At 40.2% G+C, this 19,838-nt stretch overlaps 1 protein-coding gene across 4 annotated transcripts in view; it reads left to right on the top strand.

Moving 5' to 3' along the window:
- The window catches only part of ALPK1 (alpha kinase 1), an 83,073-nt gene that overhangs the window by 59,895 nt on the left and 3,340 nt on the right, over positions 1-19,838 (top strand). For all 4 annotated transcript variants that reach the window (XM_067468645.1, XM_067468646.1, XM_060779077.2 and 1 more), the window contains 8 exons: positions 967-1,053; positions 2,860-2,936; positions 4,578-4,673; positions 7,481-7,585; positions 11,699-13,703; positions 15,367-15,520; positions 18,315-18,477; positions 18,701-18,887. In XM_067468645.1, coding sequence (XP_067324746.1) covers positions 967-1,053; positions 2,860-2,936; positions 4,578-4,673; positions 7,481-7,585; positions 11,699-13,703; positions 15,367-15,520; positions 18,315-18,477; positions 18,701-18,887 — 2,874 coding nt within the window. The remainder of the gene's footprint in view (positions 1-966; positions 1,054-2,859; positions 2,937-4,577; positions 4,674-7,480; positions 7,586-11,698; positions 13,704-15,366; positions 15,521-18,314; positions 18,478-18,700; positions 18,888-19,838) is intronic.

Consider the following 19,838-nt stretch of genomic DNA (forward strand, 5'->3'; position numbering starts at 1 on the left):
TATGATTCTATAAGTGAAATCAATTAAATGTAATCAGTCCCATTTTCTGCAGGACTATTGGTTAGCTACTCTACTGTGGCACATTTAACCTCAATATCGGATGGCTCCATTAAGGATCACAATTTTTTAAAAAATTAATTACTTAAAGAAATCTCTTAAAAAGTTGTACCAACTAACACAAAATAGATTTTTGATGTTAATTTTTCAAAAAGTGATTTTTAACATTGTTTTGGGGTATAATAGGTAACCTCTTGTCAGGATAATTGCAGTTATTTCATATATGTTTTTCAATGTGTTAATAATGTAATTCAAGATGGTTTCAGTCATGTTCATTTTTGTTCATTCGTGTAGTAGATTATTATTGTTATGGGATAGAGAGTTAAGACCTTGGCTAAAGTTAGATAAGACTTTTCGTGAGAAGAAAAGGGAGTTAACCGGCTAGAAGACAGATAAGGCAGAAGGGCAGGATTTTCTTTGTCTGTGTGTTTAGTCCTGTACTTTGTCAGTCGCCATTTTCAGCCTCAAGATGTAGTCGCCTGTATATAGATGCTTTCAGTAAAGTTTATTATTTTGAAACTCAAGAAGTCTGTATTGTGATGATTGGTCTGGAAACCTCAAGTGCTCTGTGCATGACCCAGGGGCATCACTCTATCACCTCTAATCAAGTGTAGATATTGACCATCATTTATAATTTGCCTAGGATGCACAATTCCTAAGCTAAATGATCCCAGATAGACACATACTCAGTACATGTATGCATTCAATTCATGTGTTCTGGGATTGTATTTGTTAATCTGTATCTATTTGCCATCACCTTGATTATTCCCATGACCTCATTCCAAATCCAATTTTAAATCAACTTTTAAATAGATGAGAACTGCTCAGCAGCTTTTGATATCATATTTTGCCTGTTAATTTATTCAAGCAATGAACTATATTCAACTATTCTTTTTATTTATTTCTCAGGTGTGTGGAAATATGCTAAAGAAAGTGATCGGATCCTTGTACAAGCAGTTTGCATTCAGATCAGAGGACAGATTCTACAAAAATTAGGTGTGCTTTCATGCCAGATTCATGCAACATCACAAATTCCATTATTGTATCATTGGTCTGTGCTATGTGGTTATTTCCATAACATATACATAAACTGGAAAAAGTTTGTAAGAAGTGTCTACAAATCAAAACAAACAAGGATTCATGGGGGCTGCATAAAACTAAACCACTGTAGATTTTTTTTAAATTCCCGTTCAATTTATTTGTGCAGGATTTCCTCATGATAGTTTGGGATATCATGACTACAAAATATTTTCCTTTCCTAACAAATAATAACCCACAGAGAGCAGACTAAATACACCTTATCCTGGAACTAGCATGTCTCTATACCAGTGTTTCTCAAACTGTGCTCCTCCAGGTGTTTTGGACTTCCGCTCTCAGAAATCCCAGGCACCTTATTAGCTGTTAGTAATTGTGGGAGCCGAAGTCCAAAACATCTGGAGGAGCACAATTTGAAAAACTCTGCTTTATACAAACAAGACAGCATAGTGCTGAAAATACATGTTCTACATCGTGTTCTACCATTGTTTTATATTTCCCAATGGATCTTCAACAATACAAATCAGATCACCAGCAAATACTCATATTTTCAGTTTCTTTTCTTTTCTTAGTTCCAATTAGATTTTTGTCTTCTCATATATTGTTCAATAGTAATTCCAGAGACAAACAGTAATGGTGATAGGTATCAACCCTGTCCTATTCACCAATGCAATGTCCATCTGATATATTTTAAATCTGAATAAGGAATGAGAATTCTGCAGGTGTTTAGAAGTTGTTGAAGTGCACCCCTTTTTATTTTTCATTGTTGACTTTGCTGTATGAGAGAGTTGCAGTTCAACAACATCTAGAAGGCTGCATTTGGCTGGTCCCAATCTAAATCCCGTTATTAGCACAAAACAGAGTAGGATCTTTATGCAAGTTCTATTGAATCCGTGTTAATTTAGCAAGCTCTCATTGATTTAGACCATCTACTCTCTGGATTATTAAAATAGCCTAAAAGATTACACATTTACTCTACCAGGTGAAATGTCCAGAAATTCCAGTACTTAAGAGAATCCTAAAGGAAGTGTTGATGTTAATCTATTAAGACAAGACTATTGTTCACAAATTGGAAGTTCAGGTCTTCAGAAAACTGGTAATAGGAAACTCATATTAAACACAGACTGACACGATAGCAAAACTCTCATAATAGTTGGAAACTGTTCCTGTTTCACCTCAACCTTGTGTTCATGTCTAATGTTTTGTATGATAAATGTTAATTTTTCCATCAGATTGATATTCCAGATCCATGTTGTCCAGTTGTACAGAGAATGGTTGTTGGTATTTTTCTGAGTAATACAAAAACTACCTTAAATTATGAGTTGGAGTTCCAGCAGCAGCAATGTTCACTTCAAAAAAGTAACATGAAAATAAATCAAGATTTACTAAAGCTGAGGTTTTGTTATCTTGTCAGAAGCGAATTAAGAATATACTGCAAGTTGCTTCTGGTGTGAGAGAATTGGCTGTCTGCAAAAAAAATTGCCCAAGGGATGCCTGGATGTGTTACCATCCTGTGGGAGGCTTCTCTCATGTCCCCGCATGAGAAGCTGGGGCTGATAGACGGGAGCTCACCCCGTCTCACGGATACTAACCACCAACCTTCAGGTCAGCAATTCAGCCAGCACAAAGGTTTAACCCATTGTGCCACTGCGGCTCCACAACCTGAGCTGAGAATAGGCATCTTTAAACATTGTATTCACTATGGGTTTTTTTTTTAAAAAAATAATAAAATAATATGTGAGAAGTTTTTACTTTTTTCTCTTTCAGGAATGTGGTATGAAGCAGCTGAGCTGATCTGGGCCTCAATTTTGGGTTACTTTACACTTCCCCAGCCAGACAAAAAGGTGATGAATTAATTTTAGAATCATGTTAAATATTTATTGCCCAAAGAGAGCCCTCCTTAGCCATGAAAATCTACTTGGTGATCTTGTCAGTGCTTCACTTCTTACAAGCAGCAAACGTTTGTACAGAATCCTGTATGAGAGATATAGAGATATGTCTAAAGGAGACAGTTGGGTTGTAGGTCAATGGCAAGAGGTATAACAGACATTCTTTCCATGCACAGAGGTCAGAACAAAATAAATGCAACATCATGTGAACATTTCAGTGTTGTACTAATAATTTCTTCAAAAAGGAAGAAATTATTAGCAAAAAGGAAGAAATTGTTAGCAAGAGGTCATGTTGTGACTTCAATGGGGAAGTCACAACATGACCTCTTCACACGGGGCTAAATTTGGCAGCATGAGCTGATTTAGCCCTGGTCAGCCACTGAGCCGGCTGGCTCCCATCAGATGACACTGACATGGCTCCATTGGTGAAGGAGGGCAGAGCTGACACATGTTGCCACAAGGACAGCACAGGAAGGCTCCCGAATTGCCATTGGAATCCATAGGGGGAAGCCACACACTCCATGCACTCTGCACGCTTCCCCCCGATCAACCTTAGCTGGTGCTGGGCAATGCAGGACATAGGACAACCGGGTTCCCATGTTCCTCTATGCAGTGGAGCACCTCCGGTGGCCATGTGACAAAGTAACCAGTCTCCCAGAGGAAGGCAAGGGCAAAGTTCCTCTGAACAAATTTTGTGAAGAAAATCTTATAAATTGTAGTCTAACACTCAAACAGCTTCACCAAACTGGCACTCATACACAAAAAGGAATGATCACTCTTAGCTGTGCTGAGAGACAGTTGCATGTCTTGCTCTCAAATAGCACTTCTGGATCACTCCTCTCCCTTTTCCTTCATTGAGGAATGGAAGCAAACTAGCTGCCTTTCAACTGGCAGTTTCTGCAAGATCATGAGAAGGCCAGCTGAAAGCTCAATTACTTGCCATTTGAAGCAGTACAATTTCCCTGAGGGAGATGATGTCCCACTAAGAAACTTAATGCCATGTAAACAGCCTGAAATTGGGTGGTATTTTTTTGCACTTTGTATAACTACGTACAGTAAGATCCCTGTATCCATGGGGAATAAATTCCATACTGTAAGACTCCTGTATCCACAAGGGAAGTATTCCAGACCGGATTGTGGTTACATGAAACTACTAATACAACCAAATGCAATTAAATTACCTGACTTCAGGTCTCAGCATATCAAAGAGAAAATCCTTGAGAGACATCCTCTCAAAGAATCTACTAGGCCAGAGTTTCTCAAACTGTTCTCCAGATGTTTTGGACTTCAGCTCCCACAATTCCTAACAGCTGGCTGGGAATTCTGGGAGTTGAAGTCCAAAACACCTGGAGGAGCAGAGTTTGTGCTCTGTGCTAGGCAATCCAATGTAACACTATGGTAACTTCCAAGGGAAGGATATTGTACAGTTGCCTGGAGGACCTAGCAAATTCCTAGAGGGACCATGTTTTTCCTGTGCATGGATAAATGAGACCACAAATATGGGTTTTGTGTTAAAAATTCTCATTCTACACATTCAAAGTAACTTGAATTTGAAATAGTAGACCATAAATATATTTCTGTTTGCTTGTCTTTCAGGGAATTGCTACATCATTGGGGATTTTGGCTGACATATTTGTCTCTATGAGTGAAAATGATTATAGCCGTTTCAAAGATAACTATCAGTTTGATCTGGTAACTATTTGTGTTTTGAAGGCATAGTTTCAAGTTATGGTGAACATGTGAATGAAAGAGACCCTGTTATTAGCAATCTGCTGAAATCTTGTAAGCAAAGCCCATTTAATTGAGGGGTTTCCCCTAGTGCATTAAGCTATAGTGAGCACTGAATCTTTTCCAGTGATTCATGCTGTCTCATGATATGTTCAAAGTATGACAGTCTCACTTTAGTTACCTTGGCTTCTAATGAGAGTTCAGGACTGTTTTGGTTTAGGAAGTATCCATTTGTTATTTTGGCAGCTCATAGAATCTATCAAAGTTCTCCATCACCACCATTCAGATTACTTGATTTTTCCTCCCACTATCCAGCTTTCACAGCCTTGCATAGAAACAGAAATAGGAAATAAAACTTCACTTAGCTAACCCCAAAACTTGATAACATTTTATTTAGCTCATCCCAAATTTCCCTTTTCGTCTGAAATCCTGTTGGTACCCTATGCTAACAAATGCCCTTTTTCCAATGTTGATGATTGGCCTGACCACAGAAATTCCTTGTACCAGAAGCTAACATGCTCATAACAGAAACAAAGTAGAACATTAAAATATACCATATCACAGCTCAGCAGTGGTTTGAAAAGTTACTTTTTGGACTATAACTCCCAGAGCCCCCAGTCTCTATGGTGACCAGGCATCAAGGAAGTTATTTATTGTTCATTCGTTCAGTCGTCTCCGACTCTTCGTGACCTCATGGACCAGCCCACGCCAGAGCTCCCTGTCGGCCGTCACCACCCCCAGCTCCTTCAAGGTCAGTCCAGTCACTTCAAGGATGCCATCCATCCATCTTGCCCTTGGTCGGCCCCTCTTCCTTTTGCCTTCCACTTTCCCCAGCATAATTGTCTTCTCTAGGCTTTCCTGTCTCCTCATGATGTGGCCAAAGTACTTCAACTTTGTCTCTAGTATCCTTCCCTCCAGTGAGCAGCCGGGCTTTATTTCCTGGAGGATGGACTGGTTGGATCTTCTCGCAGTCCAAGGCACTCTCAGAACTTTCCTCCAGCACCACAGCTCAAAAGCATCGATCTTCCTTCGCTCAGCCTTCCCTAAGGTCCAGCTCTCACATCCGTAGGTGACTACAGGGAATACCATGGCTTTGACTAGGCGGATCTTTGTTGCCAGTCTGATGTCTCTACTCTTCACTATTTTATCGAGACTGGACATTGCTCTCCTCCCAAGAAGTAAGCGTCTTCTGATTTCCTGGCTACAGTCTGCATCTGCAGTAATCTTTGCGCCTAGAAATACAAAGTCTGTCACGGCCTCCACATTTTCTCCCTCTATTTTCCAGTTGTCAATCATTCTTGTTGCCATAATCTTGGTTTTTTTTTATGTTTAGCTGCAACCCGGCTTTTGCGCTTTCTTCTTTCACCTTTATTAGAAGTTATAGTTATAGGAAGTTATAGTTCAAAAATATTTTTCCCAGTGTTGCTGTGCATTCCAATGGGCAGTGATTCTCCGGGATCTAAGACAAAGGTCTTTCCCATCACTTGCTCTTGATATTTTATAACTAGTAAATTTGTGAGTTTCTGTGTCCATGTTTTCTACCACAGTTCTTTGGTCCTGTTTAACAGTTTCTCCCTAATGAAAGTAACTAGTGGTTATTGTGCATTTAGTTTTCTACAGTACAGTCTTCCTTTACATGGCACTTCACATATTTGACTTCCCATCAACCCAAGTCAGCATAACCATTGTTCACTCATGGTAATTGTAGTCTAAAGCAGGCATGGGCAAACTTCAACTCCCACAATGGTGGACTGTTAGGAATTGTAGGAGTTGATGTTCAAAACATCTGGAAGGCTGAAGTTTTCCCATGCCTGGTATACAACATTTAAAAGACATAAGCCCAGGAAAGACTGGATCATGCAGAAGGAAAGGATATGATTTGTTAAATAGTACAGTCCATACACAGAAAAATATAATCATCTCTCACTTAATATTAAGGTCCATCTGCATACCCACAGCTATAGATTACAATGGGTAGCTATTTGTTCTAACCTATGAAGGAGCTAGAGAAATTGATCAGTGGTCATCTATACCCTGATTTTACTCTGAAAGTAAGTCTTTCTGATCTCAGCTAATGGTCCTGAACTCCCCTCCCACCTCCCCTATTAACATTGACATTAAAATGCTGCAATGTCACCTTCTCTTCAGAGTGTGTAGCTCTCATCATCCCCAACCAATACATCAAATAATGGAAGCTATAGATCAGCAAAACCTAGGAAGTACCTTAGATTGAACATATGTCTGCTTGTAAAGCATGTTCTCTGCTGAGTTTTTGAAGGTGAAATACAGTGGTCTCCATGAGTTTGTGACTGAATTGAGACTTAAATAAAGTCTAGATGTGTCCTTACCCTCTTAACTACAGTGCTACACAAACTGGAGGTGGGTGAAGAACCCATACATTGTCATCTTAATCAAACATGCTTTGAAAAGGATAAAGAGTTCCCATAAAAGTTGAAGCACACCCACACTGTGGAAATTTATCATAGCACCCTACTGTAATTTTTAAATCATCATATTCTGAGTATGAAAGGGATAAGAAAGAGAAAACCAGTGGTGAAATTTTATTTTATTTTATCTTTTTAAGGTTTTGACTTTTGTGGATAAGACCAATTCCCAGCATTTAAAATTAAGTAGTATTGATTTATTCTTAAACCGAATTTGAACCTGATTAAGTCAGATCTCAAGCAAATTGCCTTTTTTAAAGGTGGTGTAAAAAGAGCTGGCAAAATAAATCAGCCTGAACTTAAATTTTTGTCTTGCTGTTTCAACAGAACCTCCTTAAAGAGTTTGACCATCGTTTACTCTCAGCTGCTGAAGCTTGCAAGCTGGCAGCAGCCTTCAGCCAGTTTACGCCGTTGTTTGTGCTCACAGCAGTGGTAAGTACACTATGCCCGACTACTCTTTTCTCTTAGTGCTAACAAAGGTTGGAAATGTTTTGTGGTGAGCTCTCTGGTTCAGAAACAATGTGTGAAATGTAAGGGATCTGCATTTTGCTGTATTCTATCTGCTCGTTAGGAATAGTTATTTACTATTCACTGTTTGTTAATGCCTATAATGAATGTGAAAACCAGCATGGGTTACTGGTTTGAGTGTTGAGCTAAGATTTGGGGTTTAAATCCCTGCCCAGCCATGGAAACCAAAGGGACCTTAAGGAATCATATTCTCCTAATTGTAGGGCCCTTCCACACAGCCATATATCCCAGAAAATCAATGCAGAAAATCCCACATTATCTGAGTTTGGACTGTGGCCCCTTCCATGCAGATGAATAAAATCCCACATTATCTGCTTTGAACTGGGATATATGGCAGTGTGGACTCAGATATCCCAGTTCAAAGCAGATATTGTGGTATTTTCTGCCCTTGATATTCTGGGTTATATGGCTGTGTGGAAGGGTCCTTAGATAACCCAGATATTGTGGGATTTTCTGCCTTGATATTCTGAGATATAGGGCTGTGTGAAAGGGCCTTTAGAGGAAAGAGTAGCAAAACTCTTTTGGATAAACTTGTCAAGGAGACCCCGTTACAGGGGCACCATCAAGTCAAGGCTTGAAGTTATACAGCAACAATATAATGAATGCCAAAGCTAGTGTTGATTTAATTGTATCTTACTTTAGAGTAAAAGTGGTAAAACTTACAGCTTTTGTTGTTCATTCGTTCAGTCGTCTCCGACTCTTCGTGACCTCATAGACCAGCCTACGCCAGAGCTCCCTGTCGGCCGTTACCACCCCCAGCTCCCTCAAGGTCAGTCCAGTCACTTCAAGGATGCCATCCATCCATCTTGCCCTTGGTCGGCCCCTCTTCCTTTTGCCTTCCACTTTCCCCAGCATAATTGTCTTCTCTAGGCTTTCCTGTCTCCTCATGATATGGCCAAAGTACTTCAGCTTTGTCTCTAGTATCTTTCCCTCCAGTGAGCAGTCGGGCTTTATTTCCTGGAGGATGGACTGGTTGGATCTTCTCGCAGTCCAAGGCACTCTCAGAACTTTCCTCCAGCACCACAGCTCAAAAGCATCTATCTTCCTTCGCTCAGCCTTCCCTAAGGTCCAGCTCTCACATCCGTAGGTGACTACTGGGAAGACCATGGCTTTGACTAGGCGGATCTTTGTTGCAAGTCTGATGTCTCTACTCTTCACTATTTTATCGAGACTGGACATTGCTCTCCTCCCAAGAAGTAAGCGTCTTCTGATTTCCTGGCTACAGTCTGCATCTGCAGTAATCTTTGCACCTAGAAATACAAAGTCTGTCACGGCCTCCACGGTTTCTCCCTCTATTTTCCAGTTGTCAATCATTCTTGTTGCCATAATCTTGGTTTTTTTGACGTTTCGCTGCAACCCGGCTTTTGCGCTTTCTTCTTTCACCTTGATTAGAAGGCTCCTCAGCTCCTCCTCGCTTTCGGCCATCAGAGTGGTGTCATCTGCATATCTGAGGTTGTTAATGTTTCTTCCAGCAATTTTCACCCCAGCTTTGCATTCATCCAGCCCCGCACATCGCATGATGTGTTCTGCATACAAGTTAAAAAGGTTGGGTGAGAGTATGCAGCCTTGCCGTACGCCTTTCCCAATCTTGAACCAGTCTGTTGTTCCGTGGTCAGTTCTGACTGTTGCTACTTGGTCCTTGTACAGATTCCTCAGGAGAGAGACAAGGTGGCTTGGTATGCCCATCCCACCAAGGACTTGCCACAATTTATTATGATCCACACAGTCAAAGGCTTTAGAATAGTCAATGAAGCAGAAGTAGATGTTTTTCTGAAACTCCCTGCCTTTCTCCATTATCCAGCGGATATTGGCAATCTGGTCTCTCGTTCCTCTGCCTTTTCTAAACCCAGCTTGAACATCTGGCAACTCTCGCTCCATGTATTGCTGGAGTCTTCCTTGCAGGATCTTGAGCATTACCTTACTGGCATGAGAAATAAGGGCAACTGTACGGAAGTTTGAGCAGTCTTTCGCATTTCCCTTTTTTGGTATGGGGATATAAGTTGATTTTTTCCAGTCTGATGGCCATTCTTGTGTTTTCCATATTTGCTGGCAAATGGCATGCATCACCTTGACAGCATCATCTTTTAAGATTTTAAACAGTTCAGCTGGGATCCCATCATCTCCTGCTGCCTTGTTGTTAGCAATGCTTCTTAAGGCCCATTCAACCTCACTCCTCAGGATGTCTGGTTCTAATTCATTCACCACACCGTCAAAGCTATCCTCGATATTGTTATCCTTCCTATACAGATCTTCTGTATAGTCTCGCCACCTTCTCTTGATCTCTTCAGCTTCTGTTAGGTCCCTGCCATCTTTGTTTCTTATCATACCAATTTTTGCCTGAAATTTACCTCCAATGTTTCTAATTTTCTGGAAGAGGTCTCTTGTCCTTCCTATTCTGTTGTCTTCTTCCACTTCCATGCATTGCTTATTTAAAAATAGTTCCTTATCTCTTCTGGCTAACCTCTGGAATTGCGCATTTAACTGGGCATATCTCCCCTTTTCACTGTTTCCTTTTGCTTTCCTCCTTTCTTGGGCTACTTCCAGTGTCTCAGCAGACAACCATTTTGCCTTCTTGGTTTTCTTTTTCTTTGGAACGTACTTTGTTGCCGCCTCCTGAACAATGTCGCGGACTTCTGTCCATAGTTCTTCTGGGACTCTGTTTACTAAATCTAGTCCTTCAAATCTGTTCTTCACTTCCACTGTATATTCGCTAGGAATGTTAGTGAGATCATATCTAACTGGTCTGTGTATTTTCCCTGATCTCTTTAGTTTTATTCTAAATTGGGCAATAAGAAGTTCGTGATCTGAGCTACAGGCAGCCCCAGGTCTTGTTTTCACCGACTGGATGGATGTCCGCCACCTTTGGCTGCAAAGGATGTAGTCAATCTGATTTCGGTGTTGACCATCTGGTGAGGTCCATGTATAAAGCCGTCTTTTAGGTTGTTGGAAGAGAGTATTCGTTATACACAGCGAGTTTTCCTGGCAGAATTCTATCAGCCTGCGTCCCGCTTCATTTTGTTCTCCCAGACCATGCTTGCCTGTGATCCCAGTTGTCATTTGACTTCCCACCTTGGCATTCCAGTCTCCTGTAATGAAAATAATGTCTCTTTTTGGTGTATTATCCAGTAGGTCCTGCAGATCCTCATAGAACTGATCTACTTCTGCTTCTTCAGCAGCTGTGGTTGGGGCGTATATTTGGATCACTATGATGTTGAAAGGCTTTCCTTGCACTCGAATTGAGATCATTCTGTCATTTTTTGGGTTGTATCCAAGCACCGCTTTAGCGAATTTCTTATTAATTATGAAGGCTACTCCATTTTTTCGATGTTCCTCTTGTCCGCAGTAGTAGATCTGGTGGTCATCTGATGTGAAGTGGCCCATTCCAGTCCATTTCAGTTCGCTGACCCCCAGAATGTCTATCTTTAGTCTTGACATCTCACCAATAACAACATCCAATTTGCCCTGGCTCATAGATCTTACATTCCAGGTTCCTATGGTGTGTTGATCTTTAGAGCATCGGATTCGTCGTTCGCCTCCAGTACCGTCGGCCGCTAGCCTTCCTTTCGGCTTTGAGCTAGCTGTGTCATCACATCTGGGGCTAGTTGAACTTATCCTCTGCTCCTCCCCAGTAGCATTTTGGCCATCTTCCGACCTGGGAGTCCCATCTTCCAATGGCATACCGACATATCTCTGGTTGTACTGGTCCATTTAGTTTTCTTGGCAAGGATACTGGAGTGGTTTGCCATTGCCTTCCCCAGGGATCACGCTTGGTCTGACCTCTCTGCCACAACCGTCCCGTCTTGGGTGGCCCTTCACGGTTTCGCTCATGACATCATTGAGGTGCTCAAGCTCCAGCGCCCCGACAAGGCGGTGATTAGCAGCTAAAAACTGCTAATTCTGCAATTTATGTTTAGTTTAGTGGAAAATAAATCCTCAGGAAAAGAATGAGATGAGTCCAAAGTTTGAGATCAAACTTTGAAATGAATCCTATTAATTTCATCTGTTTTTGACTTACAGAATATCCGTGGAACATGTCTGCTGTCTTATAGCTGTTCAAGTGTTTGTCCTTCAGAAGAGAAAAAGCTGTATTTGTCTGAAGCAAAAGAGTCCTTCGAAATTGGTATTCTCTGTAAGAAGGATGAAGAACCCATCACAAGCAAACAGGAACTCCACAGTTTTGTCAAGGCTGCTTTCTGCCTTACAAAAGTGCACCAGCAACTTTATGGGGAGAGTGAGAAACTAACTTGCGTGAACCAGTTGTGTCAGGATGCCTTGGAGAAAGTATATATTTATAGTCATGGAAGACACACTGGGCAGCAAGACAAAGAACAGCTGGCCAAGCATATCATGGGAATAATTATGTCTGTTAAGGAGCAACTGAATGTGCAGAGTTTCCCTAATTCTGATGCCAAGTCTTACATTCCAGATAGCTACAAAATGTGCACTGACAAGCAGATTGTCAGCCATAACTTGGACTTTGAGAATGTCCTCAGAATACACTCCCAGCATCATGAAGCAGTCTGTGAGGTTTTTGAAAGTGCTTGCAAGAGTCAAAAGGTGAGATCAAGAGAATGCAAAGTGGGAGCCTGTATAACTGCTTTGAAAACGGAAACCAGAAATGTAGACACCGTGTGTATTACTGAAGAAAAGTCATGTCATGAAGGTATGAAAATTCCATTTCCACAAAAGGCAAGGAAAAATCATGAGAGTACTAAGGGCCAAATACGAAATAAATTACTCCGTAATGCTGCAGTAGATTATTCCCTTGATGAAGAAACAGAATGTGAAGATGAGGGTAGGAGTCAAAACAGTTCTGATGGTATTTTGGATGGTTCTCAAAGCAGGAGTGAAATTTCCAGTTCACTGAGATCATGGAGCAAGTTTTCCAGGTCAGGTTCCTCTTCCTTTAGTTGGGAAGAAATTGGTTGCAAGGAAAGTGAACTGCCCCAAGATAATGTACAGAATAAAAAGATCAGTCCAAAGAAAGAGCAAGCTTGCTCTGCAAAATTGAATGAAGATGGCTTGAGTAATGGAGTTACAGAAATCGGACCAAATTTCAAACAAGTGGAAGAAAAAATAGACACTGCTCAAGAGTCACACAGCAAAATCAGTAGTACCAACTCCATACATAACAAAACTTTGAGTCTTGTATCAAGGGTCAGTTCTGAGCAAGATCCATTAAGAATTAGCATTTCTTCGACAACAGCTGATTCCAGGACCAGGGACAGCACCAAGAACTCTGGTGAAACATCTTACCATAATCAATGCAGTGCTAAGAGTGAACACAGAGAAGACCCTGAATGCCATGAACCAATTGCTGGACATCTTTGGCCATTGGTTGACCCAGAAGGAGAAACGGTCGACACAGCTGATGATACCCAAATGCATTTACATCAACTTAATGATAGGATGACATCTACTTCCATAAACAACAATGTGCCTGAACATGACAGCTTTGTCCTAAATTGGATTAACAAATCAACCCCTACCATACCTAAACCTGGCTCATCTGAAATGCCTGATGTTGATCCTCAAGCAGAAACAGCAGAAGAGTGGGAATATGTTTCTGATAGTGCCAGAAAATCACTAGATAGCCTTGCTGGCATAGATGTAATAAGAGAACAACAAAATTACAGACCAGGGACCACAAGTGTCCCTTCAGAGAGGGGTAACAAACCATTAGAGAATCAATCTAGCTATTGTGCTACAACTGAAGAAGGTGAGGACGAAAAGCAAAAAGACATTTTGAGCATCAGCCACAGTTCAGGCTCCTCCATGAAATCATGGTACAAAGCTTCCCATTTTTCCAGCAGTTTTTCGGAACTGGGGAGTCCTTCTTTTTTGAACTCTAGTGCAAGCTCTTTTCTCTTTATGGAAATGACAAAAGAACAAATCCTACAATCTCGCATTCTGAGTGATGATGATTATGCTAAAATTTTGTCAGGTGTAGATCACACCTGGTTAGTTGAAAGAATGAAGAATACTGGGCTGTTTAAGCCAAACGTGCTGCGTAAATGTCACTGTAAGTAAAAATTCCTAAAATAGACCTTTATAATGACTTGATTCTATAAATGTAACTATCTGTGGGAAAGGAAGGTAGCATTTCTATTACACAATCCCAGACACGCAGATCATTTTTCTAAAAATTTAAAGTTATTTGTAGAAGACATTTTTAGAAAAAATTTCAAAACTGTGGAAAAAATACCGTATTTGAAAACTGCAGAGAGAAAACTTCATTCTTGCTACAAAGTGAAATAAGTGAAGACATATTTTTCCTATACTAGGGTCTGTTATTTCTTCTTTTTCAGTGAAGAGTAACTTCAAGGGAGCAATTTAGTTTAGAAAAAAAATACTAATCCAGGAAGGTTGATACCTTTTCCCAATTCAGTGTTTTGCCCCAAATCTACATCTCTAATCATTATAATGGCTGCTTTTAATTAAGAAAATTGAGTAATTGAGTATGAATTTCACCACCATGCATAATAATTGGTCCATTGACACATCTCCCTCCCTTTCAAGACCACGCATTCCCTATGTAGTTAAGATGTAAGATATGAAGGAATGGTCAGCAAGTTAATGACAGGGGAGACCAGAATTCTGATCCCTAAGTTTTTAAAGAAAGCAGAGCTAATCCAAAGCTTTTTTTGAGTATGCAAGGACAAGTGAAAATTGCTTTTGATTTATGCATCCTTATACAGAAATCAGCTGTAGTTGAATATTACTTCAACACTGGTGATGAGACAATACCATTTAATACATCTGTAGGCACCAGATTTTAATGGATATAGCATGGGCTGTATGACATACACAGCTCTGCTCTTCAAGACTAGGTATGGGAATTACTTGGTTCTGCAGGTGTTGTTAGATTGCATCCTGGATGTCCTAGCCATTATAGTAGGCATGACCAAACTTCCAATCCTTCGGGTATTTTGGACTTCAACTCCCACAATTGGAAGTTGGCTGAGATTTCAAGAAGTTGGTCCAAAACGCCTGGAGGGTCAAAGTTTGCCCATGCCTGCATTATAGCCAATGGCGAAGAACTGGTTTCCAATAATATGTGCAAGACCACACGATTTCTATCCCTGTCCTTGTTGTTACTGCTTTCCACTCCATCTCAGGGTCAAGCCGGTAGTGAAAGTAAGCTTGTACTGTGCTGTGGAATAGCATAGGCTTTCAACCACTCCTATTTACATCTATTTGCGTCATTATTTTCATTGTTTTTGTGCATTTTTCCAGAGTGTGGAAAAAATATTTTTTAGACTATTTAACACCCAAAATGCACCAGCCATAATGGCCACAACTGCTTTGAGTAGTAATCAATAAAATAAACTTTTCCATTGTTTATTATTGTCTTGGCAATTAGAAACTGCTTTATTTTGGGGCACAACTGAGGCATCTGTCATTCTGCAGCATATCTGAGAAGAATACACTCCTACTGAAGCACTTCCCATGCAATTTATCCTGTTTGCTTTTCTGTTTATAGAAGAAGCTACTGTAATACTACACTGTTCAATGAATGAGATTTTTCCCAGGTCAGGCTATGAAAGCAAAATACCATGGGCTGTATGACTCTGTCTGGGAAGAGACATTGAAAATGTGTTAGCTCTGCCATTCCATTCTTGGTTACTGGTACGGAATAACCCCTTTGCTAAAGAAGTTGTCAATTCATTTATCTTATTTTCAAGCTGCTCTTCTTTTGAAATACTCCAAGAAATCTGGGCAGTGGACCGGTCAAGAAACAGCTGTCTATATCGGAGACTACCTGAGTGTGACCAAGAAAGGAAGACAAAGAGATGCCTTTTGGATACACTTTCTACACCAAGAAGAGACTCTGGGAAGGTATTGCTTGAATCAGTGTGACATTGTGATTAGTTCAGGCAGGAGAACCCCATGAAATTGGTCTGTAGTGGTAGAAAGGATCACAGCCCAGTGGGCAAGCACATGCTTTGCATTCAGAAAGTCCCAGGGGAGATCTCTAGTGTCTGCACATAAAAAGATCCAGTGGCAGGAGATTAGGATATACTCAAGCCCTTGTCAAAGACCCCACACAGCTGCTTATCCTTCAAGCTACTGGCTAGATTGGGACAGGGAACTTTTGGCCTTCCAGATATTTGACTAATAACTCCCACATTACCTTATCATTGGCTATGCTGGCTAGAGCTTGTGGGATTTGTGGGCCAAAGGTTGCCCACCCCAAGCTAAACAGGTGAATGGTTTGGTTTTGTAAGACAGCGTTACCAATGAGATAGCCCTTACTCTTGTCTCACTTTGGAGCTGAATGTCACACGTATTTGTTTCTTAATTAAAACAGAGAGAAATCCTTCCCACCACAGCTCTGAAGAGCTCAGTGATGGACCACCAAGCTATAACATGATGCATCTGCCTTCCTTCCTTTTCTTCCTTCCCCCCACTCCCTCCCTCCTTTTTTCTCTTTTTTTTCTTGATTTTTATTATTGCCATGCAATTACAGTATAGTAGAGTACAGCAAAAGAAAAGAAAAGACTGCATTTACTAAGCCATTCTCAGGGAGTAAGGCTCACTGCAATTATTTGAAATCCGTGCTCATAAAATATTATTAGTAATAGTCTGCTTACCTCAATGATTTCATTGAAAGAGATTAAATCTCAAAATTCTCCTTCTGAGATTGACAAAACAAATTATTCCAAATTATGCCTTTTTGGGGTCACTTAATTGAAACATTTCTGCTCTCCCCCCACCCTCATGTTATATCAGCCTTAGGGGTGTGGCTGGATTATGTTCTACTAATCTAACTATAATATTTTAAAATTGTTTTATACTGTTTTGTGTGATGGTTTTAATTGTTTTTAAATTTTTGTGAACTTTTTAAATGGGCTGTCTCTGGAAGCCATCTTTGGCCCCACCCTGGAAGAAAGATGGCATACAAATGAAATGAATAATAAATGAATAAATAATAACACACCAGCCCTAGAGTAATTAGTCCCTTTCACAGGAAAACCAATGTGAAGGGTGCATTTCTGAAGAAGAAAAGTGGGGAAAATTACAAACCACCCCATCACTCCTACTTGTCTCACTCAACAGGACTTAGGAAGTCCTCCTTCGTGTACTCCTGTTCTTCCAAGGAATTACTCATAGCAGAGCATCCAAAAATACAAACAGGATACTTAATTGAGCAGTCAGCTCACAGCAAGCAGAAGTGTTGTGCTTGCAAAAGAATTCTTGAACTTAGGAGGCAGAGTTCAATCTTTAAAGTTTCAAATGGTTTCTTTAAAAATGTAAGAACTACATTTCTTGATAGAAAATAATTGGGTCTAAGCATCTTTCTAACGCCATTACTCCTTAACTACCACAGTACATTTCTTCAAACACACAGAGTAAAGAGAGGTCTGCATGCAAAGGTGGAAAAAACAGAAAAAGAACACGAGGTTTCAGTTAGAAAGTGGGAGGAGAAAGACAGAGAGAGAATGGATACATTAACAGACATTCAGGAACAGGTGGGGGGGGGGGCTTCCTTTGGCCAAGCCTAGCCTAAAGCTAACTAATTGCTCCTTATTGATGACTGCAGACTTGAGCAATGTGAGGTTGACTTTCAACAATCCAAAAGAAGGCTATCTGATGAACTTGGTTGTAGTCAGTTAGACCTTGTGGCATATAAATGCCAAGTCTTGACACAGCCAAGCTTAGCTTAAGAGTTTCAAAACTCCATGGACTCTTTGTTGTGCTGCAATAGTCTCCCCCCATGCCCCCTACTATTGCTGGTAGTGAGTGGAAGAGATTGAAGAAACCAATATGGTATCATTTGCTGAGACAACATCAAGCAGGAGTGGCATCTCTAGCAGAGATTTGTGGTAGAATTCCATAAATCTGAGTGGCAGATGTCATCAGATGTACAGGCAGTCCTTGAATTACAAAAATTGACTTACAAGCATCTAATAGTTAAGAATGGGGGTGAGACAACAGGAAGTGAGAGAAATCTATCCCTAGAAAGGGAAATTCCCTCCTGAAAGAGACATCATGGAGAAAAGATGTCTCAACTGAAGCTTTCTCACCAATCCTTGTTTCTACAACAAGCCACATTTTTCAAAATTCAATTGTCACAGGGACAGAAAGTGAGGTGAAATCTAAACGGGGGCACAGAGAGCAAAACAAACACCACAGAGGTATTCATCCTTCCCTGTGCTATCTGAGGCTTATCTATCTATGGCTGGAGTTACACTTAGGCTTGAAAACAAACCTACAGACCCTTCTTGTTCATAACGCAGGGACTGCCTGTAATCAGATACTTCGCCAATCCCATCCACTATCCAAAAAGAACAGAATGGCAGGGGCTACAGTGATGAGTCAGGGGAAGCTTTTGTCCTTACAGAGGGTGCAACCATATAGCAGCCTCTGCAACAACCAAAAAAGGCATACACAGGCATAAAATGGACTCACGCCTGCATGTCACCAACAGGATGCCAGCTAAAGTGTGTTTAGTTTTATGGGAACCAATGACACTTTTTAGGTTTTGATGCAACAAAATATAATGGCTGCATCTTTTGACATTTCAACCATATGGTACTTTATGGCTTCATACTATTTTGCACCACTGTAGAAGAACTATTAATACGTGTACGAAATAAATAAATCTGTTTGTGTGATCTTGTCCTCTCAGATACATTGGTAAAGAATACAAGGATGAGAAAGAGCTTGTTCACCATTTTAGCGATGTGGAACGGCAAATGACTGCCCAGTACTATGTGACAGAATTCAACAAAAGACTCTACGAGCAAAAAATCCCAACCCAGATTTTTTACATCCCATCAGTAGTACTCTTGGTAAGGAAAAACTGAAAGCTGGAATGAATTCAGCTCATGCAATAAGTAGAAATAATATGAAAGAGAAATACTTTCCTCCTCAAAACTGTAAACTAAAATACAAAGAGCAAAAATGTTGTTGTTTGGATTACAAATCTCAGAATCCTCCCAAAACCTGTGAATTATGCTCAAAAAAGTAATGTATCAAACTCTGTCTCATTGTAGCTCTCTCTTTGTTCCTCAGTTACTAGAAGGCAAATCTATAAAGGGATGTGTAAGTGTGGAACCCTACATGCTGGGAGAATTTGTGAAGTTATCCAATAACACTAAAATAGTAAAACTGGAATACAAAGCCACAGAATATGGTCTTGCTTATGGTCATTTCTGCTATGAATTTTCCCAAGGCACAGATGTGGTGGTTGATTTACAAGGTTTGTATGCAATGACACCAGATTGCAGTATTTTATTGCACTTTGAAGAGTTAACTTGAAAATGAACAGCAAAGTGAAACTACTTGCAAATGTAGCTTTTCTCTGTTTCTGTAGCTCAAAAATGTATCACAGTGTGAGAGTTGCCTCACTTTTCACAGTGAGAGTTGCCTCACTTTTCTGATCCAAATTTTTGATAGCATAGTTACTTGGCAGTTTAAAAGTTAGTACAAGAAGTACTTCCTGTATTTTAGATATGATAGTCCATTCTTCCATAAACTTACCAGCCCTTTCCTTTATTATGTGTGCTTTTGAGCTTTTCTATTTTCATGCTAATAAGATTATTAAGCATTCCTTCTATTTCCGTTGATAAGTTGTGTGTATCATTATTTATGTAGCAAATGCTGTACCATCTATATATGTGAAAGAACTCCAAGGTTTGCAGAACTACAGAAAAACTTTAGGGGAAACAATTTGGGATCATAACCTATTGGGGATTATTACCTCTTAGGATCATAACCTATTGTGTAGCAGAGTTTGGGAAGTGTTCCTTTAGTTTATTGGGTAATGGATGATCACTGGGCATGTAAATATCTTGTTTCTATTCTATGCTCTCAGCATACAAAGATTCAAGTAGACTTTTTAAAAATAACATGTTTGTTTTACTCATAACTTCATGTATTTAAATACACAGGCACATTTATTGTCAGGTTAAACTTTAAAACATTTCGGTTTGTATCTTTAACTTTATCCGTCTCTTTAAAACTATACTGCTCTGTACCGCTCTCTTTGATAACATACTTCCAAGGGACTCAAGCCTGATCTGTCTTCTAATTTCCTACACTGACTTCTGTACTCAAATTCACTCAAGCCTAAATTGTCATCCTTTAAACTCTAAACAATCACTGAACCAGTCACATGGTCTGCAGCCCCTCCCACTGCCTCAAGTACATA

This window comes from Anolis sagrei, chromosome 5, assembly GCF_037176765.1.
Source record: "Anolis sagrei isolate rAnoSag1 chromosome 5, rAnoSag1.mat, whole genome shotgun sequence".
In the NCBI taxonomy this organism is placed as follows: domain Eukaryota; kingdom Metazoa; phylum Chordata; class Lepidosauria; order Squamata; family Dactyloidae; genus Anolis; species Anolis sagrei.